General features: G+C 43.1%; 1 protein-coding gene across 4 annotated transcripts in view; it reads right to left on the minus strand.

Moving 5' to 3' along the window:
• ap2a1 (adaptor related protein complex 2 subunit alpha 1) overlaps positions 1-19,591 on the minus strand; it is a 54,098-nt gene that overhangs the window by 25,484 nt on the left and 9,023 nt on the right. For all 4 annotated transcript variants that reach the window (XM_041177853.1, XM_041177852.1, XM_041177851.1 and 1 more), the window contains exons 2-11: positions 17,471-17,539; positions 10,531-10,673; positions 8,815-9,008; positions 8,044-8,173; positions 6,704-6,805; positions 3,965-4,073; positions 3,322-3,472; positions 2,492-2,660; positions 1,882-2,019; positions 699-881 (exon numbers count right to left, since the gene is read on the minus strand). In XM_041177853.1, the coding sequence (XP_041033787.1) occupies positions 699-881; positions 1,882-2,019; positions 2,492-2,660; positions 3,322-3,472; positions 3,965-4,073; positions 6,704-6,805; positions 8,044-8,173; positions 8,815-9,008; positions 10,531-10,673; positions 17,471-17,539 (1,388 nt within the window). The remainder of the gene's footprint in view (positions 1-698; positions 882-1,881; positions 2,020-2,491; positions 2,661-3,321; positions 3,473-3,964; positions 4,074-6,703; positions 6,806-8,043; positions 8,174-8,814; positions 9,009-10,530; positions 10,674-17,470; positions 17,540-19,591) is intronic.

Consider the following 19,591-nt stretch of genomic DNA (forward strand, 5'->3'; position numbering starts at 1 on the left):
GTTCAATGTCACGCATATTCTTTCAACAGTTACGAACAGTCAGGGATTTTCACCCAATGCTCATTCAACAACTTGTATTCAATAAACTAGCAAAACTTTCCAAATCCCTTCATCACAGGTGGATGTTAGATTCTATAGGCGAAGAGAACACCCCACTGCTAAGAGCTAGGAGGTTTCTGAAAATAATAAAGATACAGGAAGGAATGTTTCAAAGAACTGAGCAGCACGGTTAAAGACAGTCACCAAAAACAAAAAAGGCACAGGTGATGGGACAAGCCAGAGTTGGAGGAGCAGACAGCAAGATGGGACAATGGAGAAGGTTAGAGCAGTGGGATCAAAGGAGACCAGAGGAATTTGAAGGCGAGGACAAGGATTTGGATGCACCCAGGGACAGTTGGCAAGGGTTTGGACGACAGGTGACTTGGGACTTTGAGGGAGATTGGAGGCAAGAGTGATGAAGTTCTAGATGATGGAGAAGTTTGAGGGGTTCATGGGGAATGGACTGGAGGGAGAGGGGGGAGCAGGGAAGACGACACAAGGTAACAAAAGACACAAATGAAGGTATCAGCACCAATAGGGGATGAAAGAGAGAAAGAAGGGCAGTAACTGATAATATTCCCGAAGGTGGAACTAGATTTTTTTAGTAGTGGGTGGTTTCAAATTGCAGCTCAATTCAGAACTCCAGGTCAAAAATTTACCTCAAACACAGTCTTTGCTGCATAACCTTGGACGTCATCACGGTTAATAACGATCTGAATGACTCGGTACCATACTTCCTCACTGACATAGTCCCCTGCAATGCGGATGAGGTTCAGAATTGTGTCCACATACCACGTGTAATCCACAGCATACTTCTCTGCTAGAATGGCCACCTTCAGAACCTAACATGGATTTAAAACAAAAGGAGTAGTGATTGTGGTATCCTTTCTAAAATGCTGTAGTCGCCCTAGGCTGAGGAATAGTTGAGATAAACAGAAGCAGAGTATTATTGAACAACACAGAATAGAACTTAAGTGGCCTCCCTGGTCGGTGTGGGTCAGCACCGCTCTGGGACAACCAATGGTCACTTGATCAGCATATCTGCCACTTAGTTCAATGTGCACATCCTTCCACCACCATGGTGACTGTATGTACCGGGTGACTGTAGCAACTCACTAGCTTTATTTTGACAGCACCTCTTAGCCTCACTATCAGTCTTTCAGTTTTATCCACTTTCTTTCCTCGGTACATGCCAGCTTGCTCCTTGGACAGGCATCTCCAGTAAAAAAAAAACCCAGTGCTTTGCTGGCAATGCTGCACAACAACAAACAGACAGATGAAACTCATTCCTCAGAGTATAACTGCTACATGGCATTAAAAAAAGGGAAGCAAGTCTTGCATTAAGACATTCCTCAGAAAATGTTGAGCCACTTAATACGCAACAAATTGTTTGATGCAATCAGCAGCTGGGTATTCAGCTCAAGGGAGGAAAAAGCCTTGTGCTGCAAAAGGATTCCAAGGGGCTGGGATAGTGGTCTCTCCATGTAAAGATGGAGCAACACCTTTTTACAGTTGCCTACCACAATTTGCATTGATACAGCGCCTGTAACATAGTAAAAGAACCTGAAAAGGTGCTTCACAGGCGCATTATCAGACAAAACTGATGGTCAAAGGTGATATCAGGATAGTTGCCCAAAAGCTTAGTCAAAGAGTTAGGTTTTGAGGAAGCTTGTTTCTCTCCTGGCTCCTGCAGTCCAATGGTTGATTGGTGGAGGTGAGAATTACTAAGCATACCTGCAACCTAGGAGGAGGGGGAGGATCTGCTTAATTCATTATTGAGAGTTCTTTTGTTTACACACACTGTTGTTTTAAATTAGAAAACTGAAAGAAAGGGAAACTCACAATCTCTTCACGAATGGAATAATCAGCTGTTTCCAGGTAGCTTAACATTTCGGCCACGATTTGTGGTGCATTTGTTCGGTCACACATGGCATACAGGAGGTCTGCGGCTCGTTGGCGAACACTCACATCCCTCTCAGTCTATTCAAGAAAAGATACACACAGGATGAGCAACCAAATGCATCGCATTGATGAACCTTCCACAGCGTCAACCCATCTGAGAAAGTGGGGCTTTAAAAAAAGATTGTTGTACAAGAAACATGCAAAAAGCAAGGAATTACTATGCCACCAAACAGTGCTGAAGCAAAATGGAATTCATTCAAACCTGTGCATTGTGTGAACATTGGCATTAAATGGGAAGAGATCACAAGCCCTTTATTTTGCTGGGGTTATGGCTCCAAGGGGGCTGCTCGCTCTCCAATGCCTTGCCCAAAAGTATATGTTTCTTCATTTATTGGGAGCTTGACAGCTATTCAACTATATGAAGCACTGCAGCCATGTCCAATCTCATTTCATCCCATTCATGTGCACGTTTAAGAAAGATTGTAAAATGATGATTACAAGCGGATACCATGACTAATTCAGATCAGAAGCATTAAAGTCAACTGCTTACCTTCAGTGCATTGATGACTGTTTCGATGTGGGTTTTGACAGCCTCATGCGAGAATTCTGATCCCGCCAGCAGACACATGCTTTCCAGAGCCAGGTATCGCAGGTTAGTTTCACGGTGCTGCAGGAACTGGCCAAGTTGGTTGCACGCACGTACTAACAGGTTAGGCTCGCTGCCGGGAAATTAAACAGGTGTTAGTATTTTAAGAAAAATAAGAAAATGTGTGTGTTGTGTGCATGCGAAATGTATATTTTAAAATGACAAGCCTTTCATCTCCGTCCCCAGACTTACTGTGTCTACAAACCAGCTCACCACCCAAGGCAGTGATGCTGGCTCCTCATGCTATTCTCACAAAGTTAACTTGCCAGTGAATCAGACGAACCAATGCAGCACTAAGGGAAATATACAAGCAACCCATGACAACTGCAGTGAAAGGAGTGGCCAAGAAACCTACTTTTGGCCCTCTGGCTGTTGTGAAAGTGTACAGAAGCAATTCAGCACCTATTCCCCAGGCTTACCTCTGCTCAGTTGCTCCACTTTGACACAGCTCAAATGAAGACGCTGTGGTGAAGGGGAGATTGTAGGCTTTAAACTCATGTCTTACTACTCCATCTGTAAAATGGTGTCTCTGGAGATCAGAATTTGCCTCATTCTTTCTGGGGTTAGTTCCAAGGGTGCCCAACTAGTCCTGTACAAGCCCAGAGACAGCGAGTGCTGGTGGGCTATTCGTCTGAGTGCAATGCCAAATCCATTAAGCCAATGCACAAGCTGAATTATTTACATTGCACCGTACCGTCCCCCCTTAAGTCGTACATGGATGCCACGTCACATACCTGTCATAATGTATAATAAGGCTGATTGCTTCAAAAAGAATTGCATTCTTAGCGTTGGAGTGTTGTACCTTCTTGGATTTAGGTGGCTCCTGAGCCTTATTCAGAATAGTCTCCATACATTCAATCAGGCGACCCTTCACAGCAGTGTCCTCTGCAGAGGATGAAACAATGAGTGGCCCTCATGAGCCCAGTGTGCCTACACCAATTGGAGTATCCTTTCCAATACATTGGTTGAGATCAGCTAACACAACACTGAGCAAGTAATTGAACTGATCTCTTCTGATTTATGCAGCTTAGTTTTGCACACACTAGAACCTAGACACCATTCACATTGACCTATGTATATCAATTACAAATTTGCATAGCGTGCAACCCGTCTACAATGTTTTTGGTCCTACTTTTGTGTCAATATTTACCATTGTAAATTGCAATGTCAACAGTCACATTGTAATGGTACGCTCTAGCCCTTAAGATGGCTCCCTAGAGCAGGTTTCTGAAGCCCCTTGCAACTTCATTTCCATCTTACATTTAACAATAATGCATCAATGGTTATGAGCAATGCCACAAGTAATACAGTGGTGATCAACTGACTTTTCAGTTACAACAACACTTAGATACAGTCACAAGCAGCTAGATGCCTTACCAGGTGGAGGATAGCACTGCAGGAGTCGTAGCAGCTTGACAGAAAGCCAGGGGGCTGGAACAAAGTAATATGTGTAATCCTGCAGATCAGTGGAGGCAGATGATACAATCTGTAACAGGCATGAAATAAGAATCAAACTTTTGATCACACTTCTTAGAGATGCAAGAAAAGGCTTGCCACAACACGTATATTTATCTGCACACATCCAGGTTTTGATGTGAACCTTGCACTCAAGCAGAGAAATGTTAGCTCTGGGCAATGGAACACTTTCCATCTTAGGCATCCACCATCTGTATCAAGCATGCCCAGATCAGTCACAGCACAGAGCAAACACAGAAAATGCTGGAAGTACTCAGCAGCTCAGGTCACATCTGTAGGGAGAGAAAGAGAGGGTTAACGTTTCAGATCAATGAATTGTTAACCTCTTTCTCCATCCACAGATGTGATCTGAGCTGTTTAGCAACGCTCTTAGTAAGCTGTGTGGCCATAGAGCAATCTGAAAGTTCCTGGACACAAGTTGGCTCCTTTAAGTTAGTGTGTGTGTCCGGCAAGCAAAGAAATTTAAGTGGCCCACAGATTTAAACGATCAGCTGGGCATTACAAAAACATTTCAGGGGGGCATTGCTGCTGAGTATTGCAAGAATTTTGTTTTTATTTTAGATATGTAGTATTCACAGTATTCTGCTTTTCTATCAGTCACAGCACAGGCTATAAAGCAAAGCCCCTTTTTTTCTGCTCCAACAGTGTGCCTCAGGTCTAACTTCAGAACAGTACCTCCTACAGCGCAAGTGCAGCCTATTTCCCAAGCCAGCAGGTATCCTGCAGTCTCAGTGAGATTGCCAACTGCTCAGGAGTTAGAGGCAATTTTCCAATAACAGCTAATGAACACTGTGAACTGGATTGAAACTGTCTAAATTTCACTGCCTTGTACAATGCATGTCTCAGTGTCCATCTAGACGGATCCTCCAGTTTGGGCTGGATTTGAAGTCACTGCCCATTCGTGAAAGATTGGCGTCCAACCCAATACACCATCTAATTTCAAACTGTTAATCACGAACCCCCCCACCCAACTGTATTCAACGTTCTTTGGCAGATCAGACGACAGAGATCTTCACCCAGCATTCTAACAAGCACTTGATGAAAAAGTAAACATGTAAATATGGGTAGCTTTCTCTCCTCTTGTCCCCCTTGTGGGGAGAGGGGAACCACCCTCCCATCCAGCATTTTGGTCTTCTGGAACATGTCATGCAAGTATAATAATTTTCATAATATTTTTCTGGTTTATTGTAAAATAGGTTTATGGGGGTAAGTATTGTTGGGTCTGTCTGTGTGTGATTTAATTATATTTGGGGTCAAGTAGACTGCAAGCTTAAACTCATCAAAGAAGCAAGGTGCTTGACATGCTAATGAGTAAACACGGATGTTGGCTTAGCAGGTAAGGTGTGACGGGGGGTTTGCATTTTTAGATAAATGAAGGGAGATTTGGATTTCAAAGGGATCTCAGTCTGTTTACAACTAAACAGATAAGCAAGGCAAAGGAATGTGTTTCCACCCCCCCCCACCCCTGCCACAAAGGTTACTGACAATAAATAGTAGCAACGTGAAAGTTTTTATATTGTAAGGAAGATACGGTTTCAAAGACATATGAAACAATAGAATTTACATATTGAAAAGAGAGAAACATATATAAAGGAGAATGAAGAGCTATGTGTGAGGAGAAGGCCACGTAAGATCTAACAGAAGTGTGGGGAAATAGCCTTAATGAAGCCCCCAGTATTTGTGCATATAAATCTGCTGTCTACTGAAAGTGAAGCTGGAGAAAAGCCATTTGGAATTCCACTGTCCAGGATATTGTGTTAATTTGCTGGATCTATTTAAAATCAAAATCTATTTTTGAACCATTGCCTTAAATGGAGTGTAACTGTGGGTCAGGTTAATTAGGAATTTTAGTAATTATTATAGTAGTAATTTGTAGTCTTATGTATATGCTTGAAGTCTTTGCTTTCGTTAATAAATATTTTAATTTTTTTTAAATCTCAAAGTTTTGGTGGACTTATTACTTCTGAATTCAGTGCACGCATCCCGTTATAAATTCAAATTGCAAAATTGTTGTGATAGCGCGACCAAGTTTCCCTCATGGACTTGGTCCGCCCGGCACACGTCTGCCAAGTCATAACAAATAGTGGAGCTCAGAAGCTCTTGCTATACAAAATGAAACATCCACCCGGCCACATCACTGAACAGCAAGCGCACAACATTGGGCTGGGGGTAGTGAGGACGCAAGTGTCAATTTTCTCTACTCTTGAAGCTTATTTCAGTGGGATACAGTTCCAAGGTGGACAGTTTACCTTCTGGCAGTCATCCAAGCAGCACAGCGCCAGCTACTGGTTATTGATGCAGGCTATCAGTCCGGAATACAGCATTACAGCCCAGCTCAACAACCTCCTCACGGATGGGGATAGGAGAAAGGATGCTGGCTGATTTTCCTCACTGGCACTGATGACAACAGCAGAGTTTTAGCTAGAACCATAGTGTGAAGAGCTTCTGACTTCTATTACATGGGGCAGAACTTTTATATGCAGGCCATGGAGAGGATGGTGGTTGGAGTGCCTCATTTGCCAATTTCTCTCTGAACAGAAAACATGTCAACCCACATAAACGCAGCAAACCAACTGTTTAACAGCATTCAATTGAGTGTGCAGGACAAAGGACAAGCTTCAGTGTTAAAACCTCACTTACCCGACTAAGTCTGGAAACGGCCAACGAAACACAAGTCTTGAATTCATCAGGGTTCTTCTTGCTCAAGCAAGTGATGAGACTGGTAGCAGCAGTCACCACCCCCTGCAACAAAACAGGAGAAGTGTGAAGCAGGTATACTGCACACAGATGCTCAAAGATCATGTGTATTTTCATTAATTGGCTTTAGAAAAGCCATTATATTTGAGCTACAGGTATAATGTCTCAACCCTGGCTACCCAAAAACCAGACAATTTAATAAGCTGCCATACGTAAATATTAATTCTTATTAAAATGAGTAAACTAACTCACTGGCCTACTTGGCTCAGTGCCGAGTTGGCACAGACTAGTTATTGGCTTTGTGTGCCAGTCTTTTCTGAGCTCCGAGAGACCCTTGATCCTGCTCGACCCGGCCTGGACCACCTGACCCGAAAACCAGAAAGGTCTGAAGTCCAACACAGGTTTGGCCCCCATATTGCCGGTTTTTGAGACACTACCTGTAATAGGCTGTGGTGATATGCAGAACGTTTCTCATAACAATCACCATCTCACATTGCTCATGCCGCCAGTGACAGGCCAGTAACCAGCAACACTTCACCCTATCGTTGCAAGGCCTTTTCGTGCAGCGTTAACTCCATCTGCCCAGTTCAGTGATTCAGATAAACACTAAAAAATGAGGAAATTCTGATGTTTTGGCTAACACTTTTCCTCAATTGACATTTTAAGATTAACCGGACATTCATGTCACTTCTGCCTGTGGGGTCTTGACACATGCAAGGTGTCCACCATATCTGCCAACAGAACAAGGGCTGCACTTCATTGTATATGAAACATACTGAGGTACTTACATGAATGTAAGTTCTTCCGTTCCGTCCATCAGCGTTCTCTCATCTAAGCTTGAAAGAACAAGGCCTGCTAATTGTACAGCTGGGCGCTTTTCAAATTTCTATTGGACAGCTCTTCCAACATCATGCTTTGCTGAAATCCTAGTGACAAACCAATTCTGATACCTTACCCAAAAGGCCGTTTTCTAATTGCGACCGCAACACTGGCAAGTATTCCATATGGCCCTTGCAACTTAATCCAATCTGAACATCTGCCAGTTCCAAGAGCTCACGCTTTCCAGAAGCAAAAGGAAGGAGACACTGAGTCAATTTTGTTTCCCCCTCCATTGCCTAAAGTATTGAAACTAGTTGTAGTTTCTGAATAAAAACAACTGAGGGGCTGAATTTGGGGCCGCTGTTCAGTATGGATCTGTTCTATACCAGGCACAGAATTTACCAAAATGATCCAGAATTTATTTGGGCTTAAGATTTAAAAAAAAAGACAATATATTTGTTTACCAGATGCTGGTCATTTAGTAGATGGACCACTCGAGACGTCCACTCGCCCATGGGTACCAGGTCTGGGGAAGTCTTGTAGAGACGCAGCAGACACAAGGCAGCACTCTGTTTCACACTGTCCATAGTATCACTGTCAACACAACACCAGCAAAAGTTCAATGGAATAAATGAATCTGGGGTTGAAAGTGCTTATTACAGAGGGAGAAAGGTGGAAAGCAATTCAGATTTCATCTTTAGAATGGGTTCACCAGGTTGAAAAATTTGGATGCTGGACATGGAATACTTTTCTATAAGATAAAAGCAAAAAACTGCGGATGCTGGAAATCCAAAACAAAAACAAAAATACCTGGTAAAACTCAGTTTTTCCAGATATTTTTGTTTTTGCTATGGAAGACTTTTCACTTGGGAACGCAAGATCAACAACAAGCACAAATGAAACAAAGTTTCTTCTACACTCCCAGCACAGGTACAGCATGGGTTAGATATAGCAGCACTTGCTCATTACCCCAATATTGCATATTAGCCCCAACCTCAGGATAACAGTCCTGCACATTAATGTGATATTTTCTCATACAAACCACCCTCTCAAGCAAGAATGACAATTGTTGTAAAATTCAGGGAACTGTTTACCTGCTGCTCATGGCCATTAGGAAATGGATTGAAACTGCCATACCTCACTTTCTACAGAACTGTATGAGTCAGTTGATAAGAGAAAACTTTCATCTAAAAAAGTGCCAACTACAGACAGCAATCATATGAAGATGTACTTACCCAGCCACCAGGATTTTGGGAATCTCAGAAGCAAATGCCTCTGCCATTTCCCTGCTGCCAACGTTCGCGATGCAGTGCAGGGCGAGACACATGAAGATGGGGTTGCGGCTGGCCAGGTCGTTCTTAATGGCATTGTTAATGAGACGGATAAGCTCGCTATTGGAGTTCACCAGCACAGAGATGAAAAGGTAACCCTGAGAACACAGAACACGCAACCCTGAACCTGGACTTCTGAAAGATGCTGTGGTATAACTGGCAATCTTGGGAGTCTCAGTAGACTTGACACAACATATCTAACCAATGTATAACTGCAAGATGTTAATCACAACAGTAGGAAACAATTCAAAAGAAATCACAATAAAACCTAGAGCTTAGATCAGACCTCATCTCGATTACAGAGTAGCTCAGGTCACCAAAACACAAGGGAAATATCCATGTAACAGAGGCAGTGTAAAGAAGGGCCAAGAGGCTGATCAATGGTCTGAGTTACAAAGAACAATTTGAACGCCAAGTTTTTTCCAGACTGTCAGACAGTTAATCTTAAAGATTCCAACATCTAGGGACTTGTGCTCAAAATTGGGAGAACTGTCCCAATTACTAGTGAAGAAATGGCCCAACATAGTCACATACTCAGAATAATGGACAGGTTTTTGATCTACAAGGGAGTCAAAGTTTACAGGGGAAGGTTTGGGGAGGGGGGCACAGGGGCCGGCAGAAAAGTATAGTTAAGGCCACAACTAGATCAGCCGTCATTGTATTGAATGATGGAGCAGGCTTAAGGGGCCAAATGACCTGTTCCAAATTCTTATGTTCTTATGTAATCAATAAGAGTGTAATTGCTATGGAAATCTGGAATATTACTTTATATTAAATTGAGAGAGTGAGACAAGTGAATAAAAGGGTCAAATAGCAAAAGATAAGTGCAGGAACATACAAACAATGACAGAAGGGAAAAGACCCTATGGTCCATCCAGCCTGATCAACACAATTTGTGATTACAATATATACAATCTGAACCCCACACAAAACCATGGAAGACTAATACCAGGAAGCTCTACTTCACACATAGTGGGGTTAATAGAGCAGTGAAGCTGTAAACCCTGGAATCATTGAGAACACAGTTTTCCCTGCTATCCTGGTCAATACATATCCCTCAAGCAACAACACAAACAGATGATCTTGTCATTAGCCCACTGCTGTTTGTGGGAGCTTGCCGTGTGTAAATTGTTGACCACCTTCCTCTGCATTACAACAGTGACTACACTTCATTGACTGGAAAGCGCTTTGGGAGGTCCTAAGGTACTTTAAAAATGCAGTTCTTTCTTTCTTTAGCAAGTCTACCTGCACAGCTTACAAACAAAAAGACACGTTAGCTTTAGTACCCTCCTCGGTTGAAGGACTGATTTGCCCTGGCTGTCTTAAATTCAAACATTATGGTGAGGCAACCACCCAACAAGTTTGAAAGAACATTGCTAATCAGAAACCTTGCTCAATGCAATCTCTGGTTTCCTGCCTATCACAGTTTGCAATGAATCAGATGAAAATAGGTTTACAAGAGGAACCAATTTAACCTTAGCAGGGTGTCAGCCCCATGCAGTTCTTTAATAGGGTGTACATTTTCTGAGGTTCTGTCAATTCCCTCAGCAAAATCTGTACCACCACTTGCTGCCCTAACCCCATCCACCCTGCCAGGTTTGATCAAGCAGAGCTACTCACAATTTGTTTCTCTGTGTACTTATTGGAACTGAGCAGGTTGACTGCCTCCATGTGGCCAAAGTCAATGTCATGGCCAAGCAGGAAGATGAAGAGCAACTTGCAGACATACTTCTTCTTACTGTAACCATCCAATGCCTTGTCCCCTGCAGCGGATAAAAGAAAAAAGAGAATCTCAAATTACACAGAATACAGAGCACAGAAACAAGACAAAAAAGGTGTTATTAAAGCCACTCATCATCCACATCAGAATTGGTTTTGAATGTCCTGGATGATCTCCTTAAAAACTCAGAAAACTTCAGTGGAGTGACTTTTATGGTTGTTCTGTTCTTACTGGCCCAAGTCAGCCAAAGTTCCTGCTCCGATCTCCATGTATTCACCCCTGTTAAAAACCATGCATGTGGGATAGTCTGGTGAGTGTTGAGGCGATGGTGGCATAGTGGTAATGTCACTGGACTAGTGATCCAGAGGCCCAGGCTAACACTCTGGGGACATGGGTTCAAATCTTACCATGGCAGCTGATGGAATTTAATTTCAATTAATTATATCTGGAATATAAAGCCGATCTCCGTAATGGTGACTATGAAACTATCATCGATTGTTGTAAAAACCTATTTGGATATCTGCTGTGCTTACCTGGTCTGGCCTACAAGTGACTCCAGACCCACAGCAATGTGGCTGACTCTTAAATGCCCTCTGAAATGGCCTACCAAACAGCTCGGTTCAAGGGCAAGTAAGAATGGGAACAAATGCTGGCCTTGCCAGCAACAACCACATCATGAAAGAATAAATAAAAATTGGACTGGGCTAGTTTGTGATGCTTTGCAGTCGGATACCCTCCAAACATTTGTTGCCTTGGTTCACAGGTAACCAATTAAGTGGGTACTAAAAGGGTCTCCAGTATCTACAAACTTGTGACATTATACAGAGAATGGCTTTTTATTGGGAGTGTGGGTAAGAGAAGTAAAAGAGTAGAAGGGTTCTCCAAATTATTTCTGAAAATTCCTCCTCGTATTCACACCTTCCCTGTCCTAGTAGCAAGCTGAGGCTCCAGATATGCTGCTGACTCATGCGCATCTCTGTTTGGAGCGAAGAGATGGGAAAAAAAACTGCTTACTACAGGAAGAGGAAGCTGGGACCTGTTGAGAGAAGTAGCTGTAGCTTTCTTTCAGTCCTGTGTGTTGCCTTATTTTGACATTAGGAGATTTGGCTGGCAGTGGGGGTGGGGTATAAGTGAAAAAAAGAGACATTCTGGGACTAAGTAGAAAATAAAAACTATGCTGACTTACTGTGTTTGGGGGAGCCTAGCAGTCCCACATGACTGCAAAACTGCAACAGTTCTATACAAACTATTACAGCAGCCAGGTTTGCAAAAGCAAACCAGTTTTAAAAATTGAGATGGGAAAGTATTTGTTTCTCAATTTGGGTTCCAGCTAACCAATTCTTCCATTCCACCGAAATCCCTTCTTTGACAGCAGTGGGAGGAGTAGGGAGTGCAGAACGGAAAACATAGACTCAAGTAACCTCCTTCTGCACTGTAACGACTCTGACTAAAAAATCAATCTTCTTAATGCATTAGAGGTTTTCCTAGATCTCTCAGGTTACCTCTCCTCCCCTGATGACAGCAATTGGTGCTCCAAAATATCCTCAAGGTGAAAGCAGCCTCCAAGAGCCTTGGACATTCTCCACAGACAAATTATTCCACCAGTGAGTCCTGCATCCAATACCCGTAGAAATATATTTTTCAATAGAGATTACTTGACAGCGACTAACTGCTGGAAACCTGACCCATTCCTTTTCCCCCTTCTTTCCCCAGGAACACAGACAAGCTTTATCTCCCCAACTGTTAACCTGCCAGAGATCAGCTGACTAGCGCTAGACACAATGGCCCTTTATCAACTAGGACATTGAGAGGGGCTCTCTCTCCTTCTCTGTGACACCCCTACCCCACTTGATGCATCTGTCAATAACAGTATCAGTAGGAGTGACCACTGCACTATCCTTGTGGAGATGAAGTCCCATCGTCACATTGAGGATACCCTTCAACGTGTTGTGTGGCACTACCACTGTGCTAAATGGGATAGATTTCGAACAGATCTAGCAACTCAAAATTGGGCATCCATGAAGCGCTGTGGGCCATCAGCAACAGAAGTGTATACAGCCACAATCTGTAACCTCATGGCCTGACATATCTCTCTACCATTACTAGCAAGCCAGGGGATCAACTTTGGTTCAAAGAAGAGTGTAGAAGGACATGCCAGGAGCAGCAGCAGGCAGACTTAAAAATGAGATGTCAACCTGGTGAAGCTACAAAACAGGACTACTTGCTTGCCAAACAACGTAAGAAGCAAGTGACAGACAAAGCTAAGTAATTCCATAACCAACGGGTCAAATCTAAGTTCTGCAGTCCTGCCACATCCAGTTGTGAATGGTGGTGGACAATTAAACAACTCACTGGAAGAGACGGCTCCATAAATATCCCCATCCTCAATAGCCCAGCATGTCAATGCATTTGCAACAAATCTTCAGCCAGAAGTGCTGATCCATCTCAGCCTCCTCCTCTGGAGGTCCCCAGCATCACAGATGCCAGTCTTCGATTCACTCCATGTGATATCAAGAAACGGTTGAAGGCACTGGATGCTGCAAAGGCTCTGACAATATTCCAGCAATAGTTCTGAAGACTTGTGTTCCAGAGCTTGCCATGCCCCTAGCTAAGCTGTTCTAGTACAGCTACAACACAGGCATCTACCCGGCAATGTGAAAAATTGCCCAGGTGTGTCCTACACACAAAAAGCAGAACAAATCCAACCCGGCCAATTACCACCCCATCAGCCTGTTCTCGATCACTAAAGTAATGGAAGGGGTCATCAACAGTGCAATCAAGCAGCACTTGCTTAGTAGTAACCTGCTCACTGATGCCCAGTTTGGGTTCCACCAGGGCCACTCCGCTTCTGACCTCATTGTAGCCTTGGGTTCAAACATGGACAAAAGACTGAACTTCAGAGGTGAGGTGAGAGTGACTGCCCTGGATATCAAGGCAGTGTTTGACCGAGTGTGGCATCAAGGAGCCCTAGCACAACTAGAGTCAATGGGAATCAGAGGGAAAACTCTGTGTTGGTTGGAGTCATACCTAGCACAAAGGAAAATGGTTGTGGTTGTTGGTGGTCAATCATGTCAGTTCCAGAACATCATTGCAGGAGTTCCTCAGAGTAGTGTCCTAGGCCCAACCTAGGCTTCATCAATGACCTTCCTCCCATCATAAGGTCATAAGTGCAGATGCTCATTGACTATTGCACAATGTTCAGCATCATTCACAACTCCTCAGGTATTGAAGCAGTCCATGTTCAAATGCAGCAAGACCTGGACAATATCCAGACTTGGGCTGACAAGTGACAAGTAACATTCGTGCCACACAAGTGCCAGGCAATGACCATTGTTATGGCCACAACCGGTAGTAATTGCTACGCAAACCAAATCCCAGAGGGAAGCTTGGCTTACAGGCCACAACTTTTTTTTGGATTCTAATAACCAGAAGACAACGTACTAATCTCAGCAGTGTGACGTCCAGTAACACTTGGGTTTTTTAAAAAAATTAAAAGTATTAACAAACAAAAAAAATCCAAAAGGTTACAGTTACACAATTAAGGCTAGTCTTACAAAACATTCCCCCAAAAACTCTCCTCTTGGTCAAACCCACAAGTAAACAAAAACTTTCCAGGCAAGACTCCCTTACAGATAGTTAAATATGGAATCCAGTAATATCACATAAGGCAGGCTGCTGCAGCTTCAATGAAGGTATACTACATGAACTGTACCCTCTTCCACTTTGTTATGGAATTCACTTCAGAATCAAACTGCTTGCTGCAACCCAAGGCTCCTCAACAGCTCAAACAGCTCCAGCTATTTCCAGTCTAATGGTTCAACAGCTATCCAGCTCAATAGCAAAAACCTAGCTATCCACAGTAACTCTATTACACCTTTTTCCCCTTTCATCTCAGTCCCATTGTTCTCACACCCCTTTGAAACTCAAACCCTTCCAAAAATAAGATCTTTCATAATTCCATCTTGTCTTTGCTTTTGGGTCAATGATATCCCCCTTACTGTTTACCTACGGACTCCTGCAAGATGTAAACATTTTCTTTCACCTCTGATCCCTCTTTGAAATGCAAACAACCTCTCAACTCACCTAAAGGTGCAAATGTTAGATTTAACCTATTTACTTGTACTTCAAACTTAATACCTTTAACCTTTTCATGTTTACAAACACCCAGGCATCCCGATTCCTAGCAATCTCTTGTCCAACTTAATTAACACATGCACAGCCTTCTTTACAGAACAATACAATGTCCCTCAAAATATTTTAAAAATAACCTCCATTCTCACATCATCTCCAACAAGAGAAAATCTAACCATCAGCCCATGACATTCAATGATATTACTGAATCCTCCACTATCAACACCCTAGGGGTTACCATTGACCAGAAACTAAACTGGACTAGCCAGATAAATACTGTGGCTACAAGAGCAGGTCAGAGGCTAGGAATCCTGCGGTGAGTAACTTACCTCCTGACTCCCCAAAGACTGTCCACCACCTACAAGGCACAAGTCAGGGGTGTGATGGAACACTCTCCACTTGCCTGGATGAGTGCAGCTCCAACAACACTCAAGCAGCTCAACAACATCCAGGGCAAAGCAGTTCACTTGATTGCTATCCCATCCACAAACATTCACTGCCTCCAACATCACCGAATAGTACATACCATCTACAAGATGCACTGAACAAACTCACCGAGGCTCCTTAGGCAGCAACTTCTAAAGCTACGGCAGCTACCACAGACACATGGAACACCACCACCTGGAAGCTCCCCTCTTTGTCACTCACCATCCTGACTTGGAAATATCTCTCTATTCCTTCACTGTCGCTTGGTCACAATCCTGGAACTCCCTAACAGCACTGTGGGTGTACCTACACCACACGGGCTGCAGCAGGTCAAGAAGGCAGCTCACCATCAGCTTCTCAAGGGTGATTAGGGATGGACAATAAATGTTAGCCTAGCCAGTGACTCCCACATCCAGTAAATTAGTAAAAAAAGAACGCCAAACATCTGGATCTCCAGCTTCAACCAACCCAATCGTCGAGAGGAATGAGTGATGGGATTTCAGGGAATGATTATGGCAGAGAAGGTTAAGAAGTGATGAGGTTGTTGTTTTTAGGGTTCAAAAGGGCAAATAATGTAAGCCACAACAAGCTCTTTCACCTTGTTCGGAACAGTGGAACCAGAGGACACAGCCTGCTCTTGGAGGTAAATTTAAAACTGATCAGCAGAAACAATATTTCAATAAATGAGTGGTCAACATATGGAGCAGGTTCTATAGGGAGATGGTGGGAGCAGTTAATGTTGATTCATTCAAATGCAAGAAAGATAGATTTGTCACAAAATAAGATTTTGGAATCAAGTCTGAGTAATGTGTGGGGTTTAGGAGGAACAGGTGACTTTGAACCTATGATTCCCAAAGTTCTCCACCACTGGGGGGTTTTCCTCACCTCATGTCTGGACCTGTTGGAGACTCACTGATGGAGATTGCTCAGTGGGATTGGTCAACAACTCCATTATTGTTGTATCATGTGACTGTCAGGATGGGAGAAGGTGCAGGAAGTGGATCTCAGTTTTCTTTCATCAAAAAATTCCTATGTTTAACTGGATGCGGACTTGGCTCCACAAGAAACACAGCCTCCTATCAGCACCACCTCCTATCAACACCACTGAAATGTGTTGGAAAAGTACAACATGCTGGAAAAATACCAACTGCTGCCCTGCCATTCTGTGTCAGTGAGGTGCTGGGTATATGAACTGCATCTCAGACAATATAGTGAACAGGAATACCTGAAACATTCAACCCCTTACATCTGTCCCCATCTCCTGCAGGATACACTGCTTGGAAACACACTGATCTCACAACTTCTAACAAAAAGCAGGAAAGAAAATCTAACCAGTGTGCTGAACAATGTGGATATTATCTTTGAAGCAAACAGGTTTAAGCATGGTAACTGGCAAGGCTGTGGAGGAAGTAAGAACACAGTTGCTCACACACAGCACAAGAGATTCAACATATTAAATGCAGCAAACTCATTCTGGTTATTAAAAACAAAAAAATCATTTTTAATGCATTTCAAAGAATGTACAGCACAGAAACAGGCCATTCAGCTCATCTGGCGTGTGCCAGTTTTTATACTCCATGTGAGCCTCTCCCATGCTATTTCATCAAACCTATTAACACATCTTTCTAATCCTTCCTTGTGTTTATCTAGCTTCCCTTTGAATGCATCTATGTTATTTGCCTCAACCACTCCTCATGGTAATGAAATACACTCCAGGAAATAAAGGCAGCCTCATTTTATTTTTTAGTCACAAGTTTGAGTCTCTTGTTTCTTTGAATGTACTCCTCATTCCTTACATTCCCCAGGCATTGGCAAGCTCTGCAAAGCCCTCCATGCACCATATGGTGTTCCCCAATCAAAAGCTCCACTCAAGTGTCTGTCAGCCTGAACCACAAGACATCTGGGAGGTGCACAAACTTGGAGGATATTGCACTTTCAGTCCTCTGTGCTCAAGGGCAGGGGGCCATGTGGAAAAGGGTAGCAAACAGCCTTCATCTATTAGCTATCTGGATGGCATAACTGCAAATACTGCAGGAGAAAAAGGCAGCAGGATACAGACAGTTCAGACTGCTAATTCTGACTGACATCTTTTGCAATAGTTTATCATTCCTCCCAGTTCCATCGGCCATCAGGTCTGCATGCTTTGAGAGAGAGGACCAGGGGCCTACATCTCACTACGCTTAGTCAATGCTGCTTCTCTAGGCAGCTTGGTGGATGGTGCTTGCCAGGCCTGCAGCCCACCACCGAAATCCATCCCCTCCACCAGCAGACAGGTACACGTACCTTTGAACTTCGATCGGATGTTTGCCAGCTCTTTGTTTATTCGTTTAATTTCCGCTTCTTTGCTTTTGCCTGGAAAAAAAAAAGGACATCAGCAATGTGGAGAGACAGAGTGAAAATCCTTAATCGAGGTGTTCAAAAATCATGAATGGCTTTACCAGCTGAGGGGTCAGTAACAAGGGCGCACAAATTTAAAGTAACTGGCAAAGGGACGAGGTTGGGGAGATGTGAAATTAATTTTCCGCAGTGAATTATAATCTGAAATACATTGCCAGAAAGGGTGCTGGAAGCAAATTCAACAGTAAATTTTAAAAAGGGAATTGGATGTATAGTCGAAAAGGAAACATTTGCAAGGCTATGGGGAAAGAGCAGGGAAGTGAAAATAATTGGAGAGCTCTGATAAGAGCAAACACAGGCATGGTGGGTTGAATGGCCTCATTCAGTGCTCGATGAGGGTTAAAAAGAGAAGAAAACTCATGTATTTTTTAAGCCAGACACCAAGAGGAAATAGAAAACACAATTTCTACACTGTAAATATCTATAAGCACCAAATTCTATGAGACAGATATTGTTTCAAAACTCAGGGACCTAGCAGATTAACACTTTAATTCAATCTGCACCATTAGGTATTTGTAAATTATATCAGCGCCTGTTGGAATTCAGCACACACTGGAAATGAGGTGATAAGGAGACAGTCTCCTCCCCTTGCTCATAAACTTAACTTGCATTTAATCAGCATCTTTAACATAGTAAAAAGCCCCAAGGTGGTGAACAGCAGCAATTCCAAAAGAAAAATTTGACACCGAGGCACACAAGGAATTATTACTACAGGTGAGCAAAAGCTTGGTCAGAGGTTTAAGGAACACCTTAAAAAGGAGAGTGGTACAGGTTTAGGGAGAGAATTCTACCATAGGGCCTCAGCAGCTGAAGGATGACTGGTAATGGTAGAGAAATAAAAAAGGGGAAGCACAAGAGGCCAGAATTGACAGACTGCAGAGGCCACAGAGGGTTGTAGGGCTGGAGGAGCAAAATGAATTATTGTCTGTCTTAAGCCAGGTCCCAACGGTGATGGCTGTAGACCATATGCTGCCTCAAATCAAATTGCCATACATAAATAGGCAACCAGGAGCATGGCTTGAGAGAAAAATGGAAAAATACTCCACTAGTGCATTGGGGTGTTGTCCTTCTTAGGCAAGAGCTGAGGCACAGCAAGGGGTGGAAGAGAGAACTTTAAACAGCATTTAGCTTTGCTAAACCTGCCCCAAGCGTGTTTGGCTCCGACAATGGGTGATGGAATTTTTTTTTCTATTTCATTTCCCTCACTGAGTCCAAAATTTGCAAGAGAGTGCTCATTCCACCCTTGTCAAATGGGACAATTCGTTCAAATGCTGTGTGAATACAACATGTGCAAAACAAAATTAAACACAGAAAACTAGGTGAAATGCCAGGGCCCTCAGTGCATGACACCAAGGGTGTGGGGGAAAAAGCAGGAAAGATTCAGTAAAGTAGGAAATTGTGATTAAGTGACACTAAGTCTAGAGTTAGGTTTTAAAATCTAGACTATGTGGCTGCTCCAGTCAACTCTATTACTTGAGCATAGAATTAAGGCCAACACTTCATTGCAGTACTGAGGAGCTGCTGCATTGTCAGAGGAGGCATCTTTCAGAAGAGATGTTAAACTGAGGTCCTATCTGCCTGTTCAGAGGGATGTAAGTGGAAGCCATGCCCGTGAAGCACTTTGGACCGTTTATTTATTTAAAAGCCTATAGATAACAAGAGGAAGGAAAGAGAAAGGGAGATAAGGCATTACACAGTTTCAAAGTCCTGAGTATGTAAGCACAGGAATTTGGCACAATGAGTGACAATTTCAACAGTGAACATACAGGGAAAAGGAAGGCCGTGTAGATTGGCGTTTTATACAGTTTAGGAGGAATGAGAAGGGAAAGTACAGTCAATGTCAACAGTTGTGCTGTTTACATACACAACGTTAAAACAATCTACACTAAATAGATGCTAGCAGTCAATCTGAGCAAGAGGTATGTTTAAGAAAGAAATTCCAGTTACTCAGATAACAGAACCATTTGACAATGACTTGCATTTATGTAGTGTCTTATCACACCATGC

This window comes from Carcharodon carcharias, chromosome 31 (genome assembly GCF_017639515.1).
Source record: "Carcharodon carcharias isolate sCarCar2 chromosome 31, sCarCar2.pri, whole genome shotgun sequence".
Lineage (NCBI taxonomy): Eukaryota > Metazoa > Chordata > Chondrichthyes > Lamniformes > Lamnidae > Carcharodon > Carcharodon carcharias.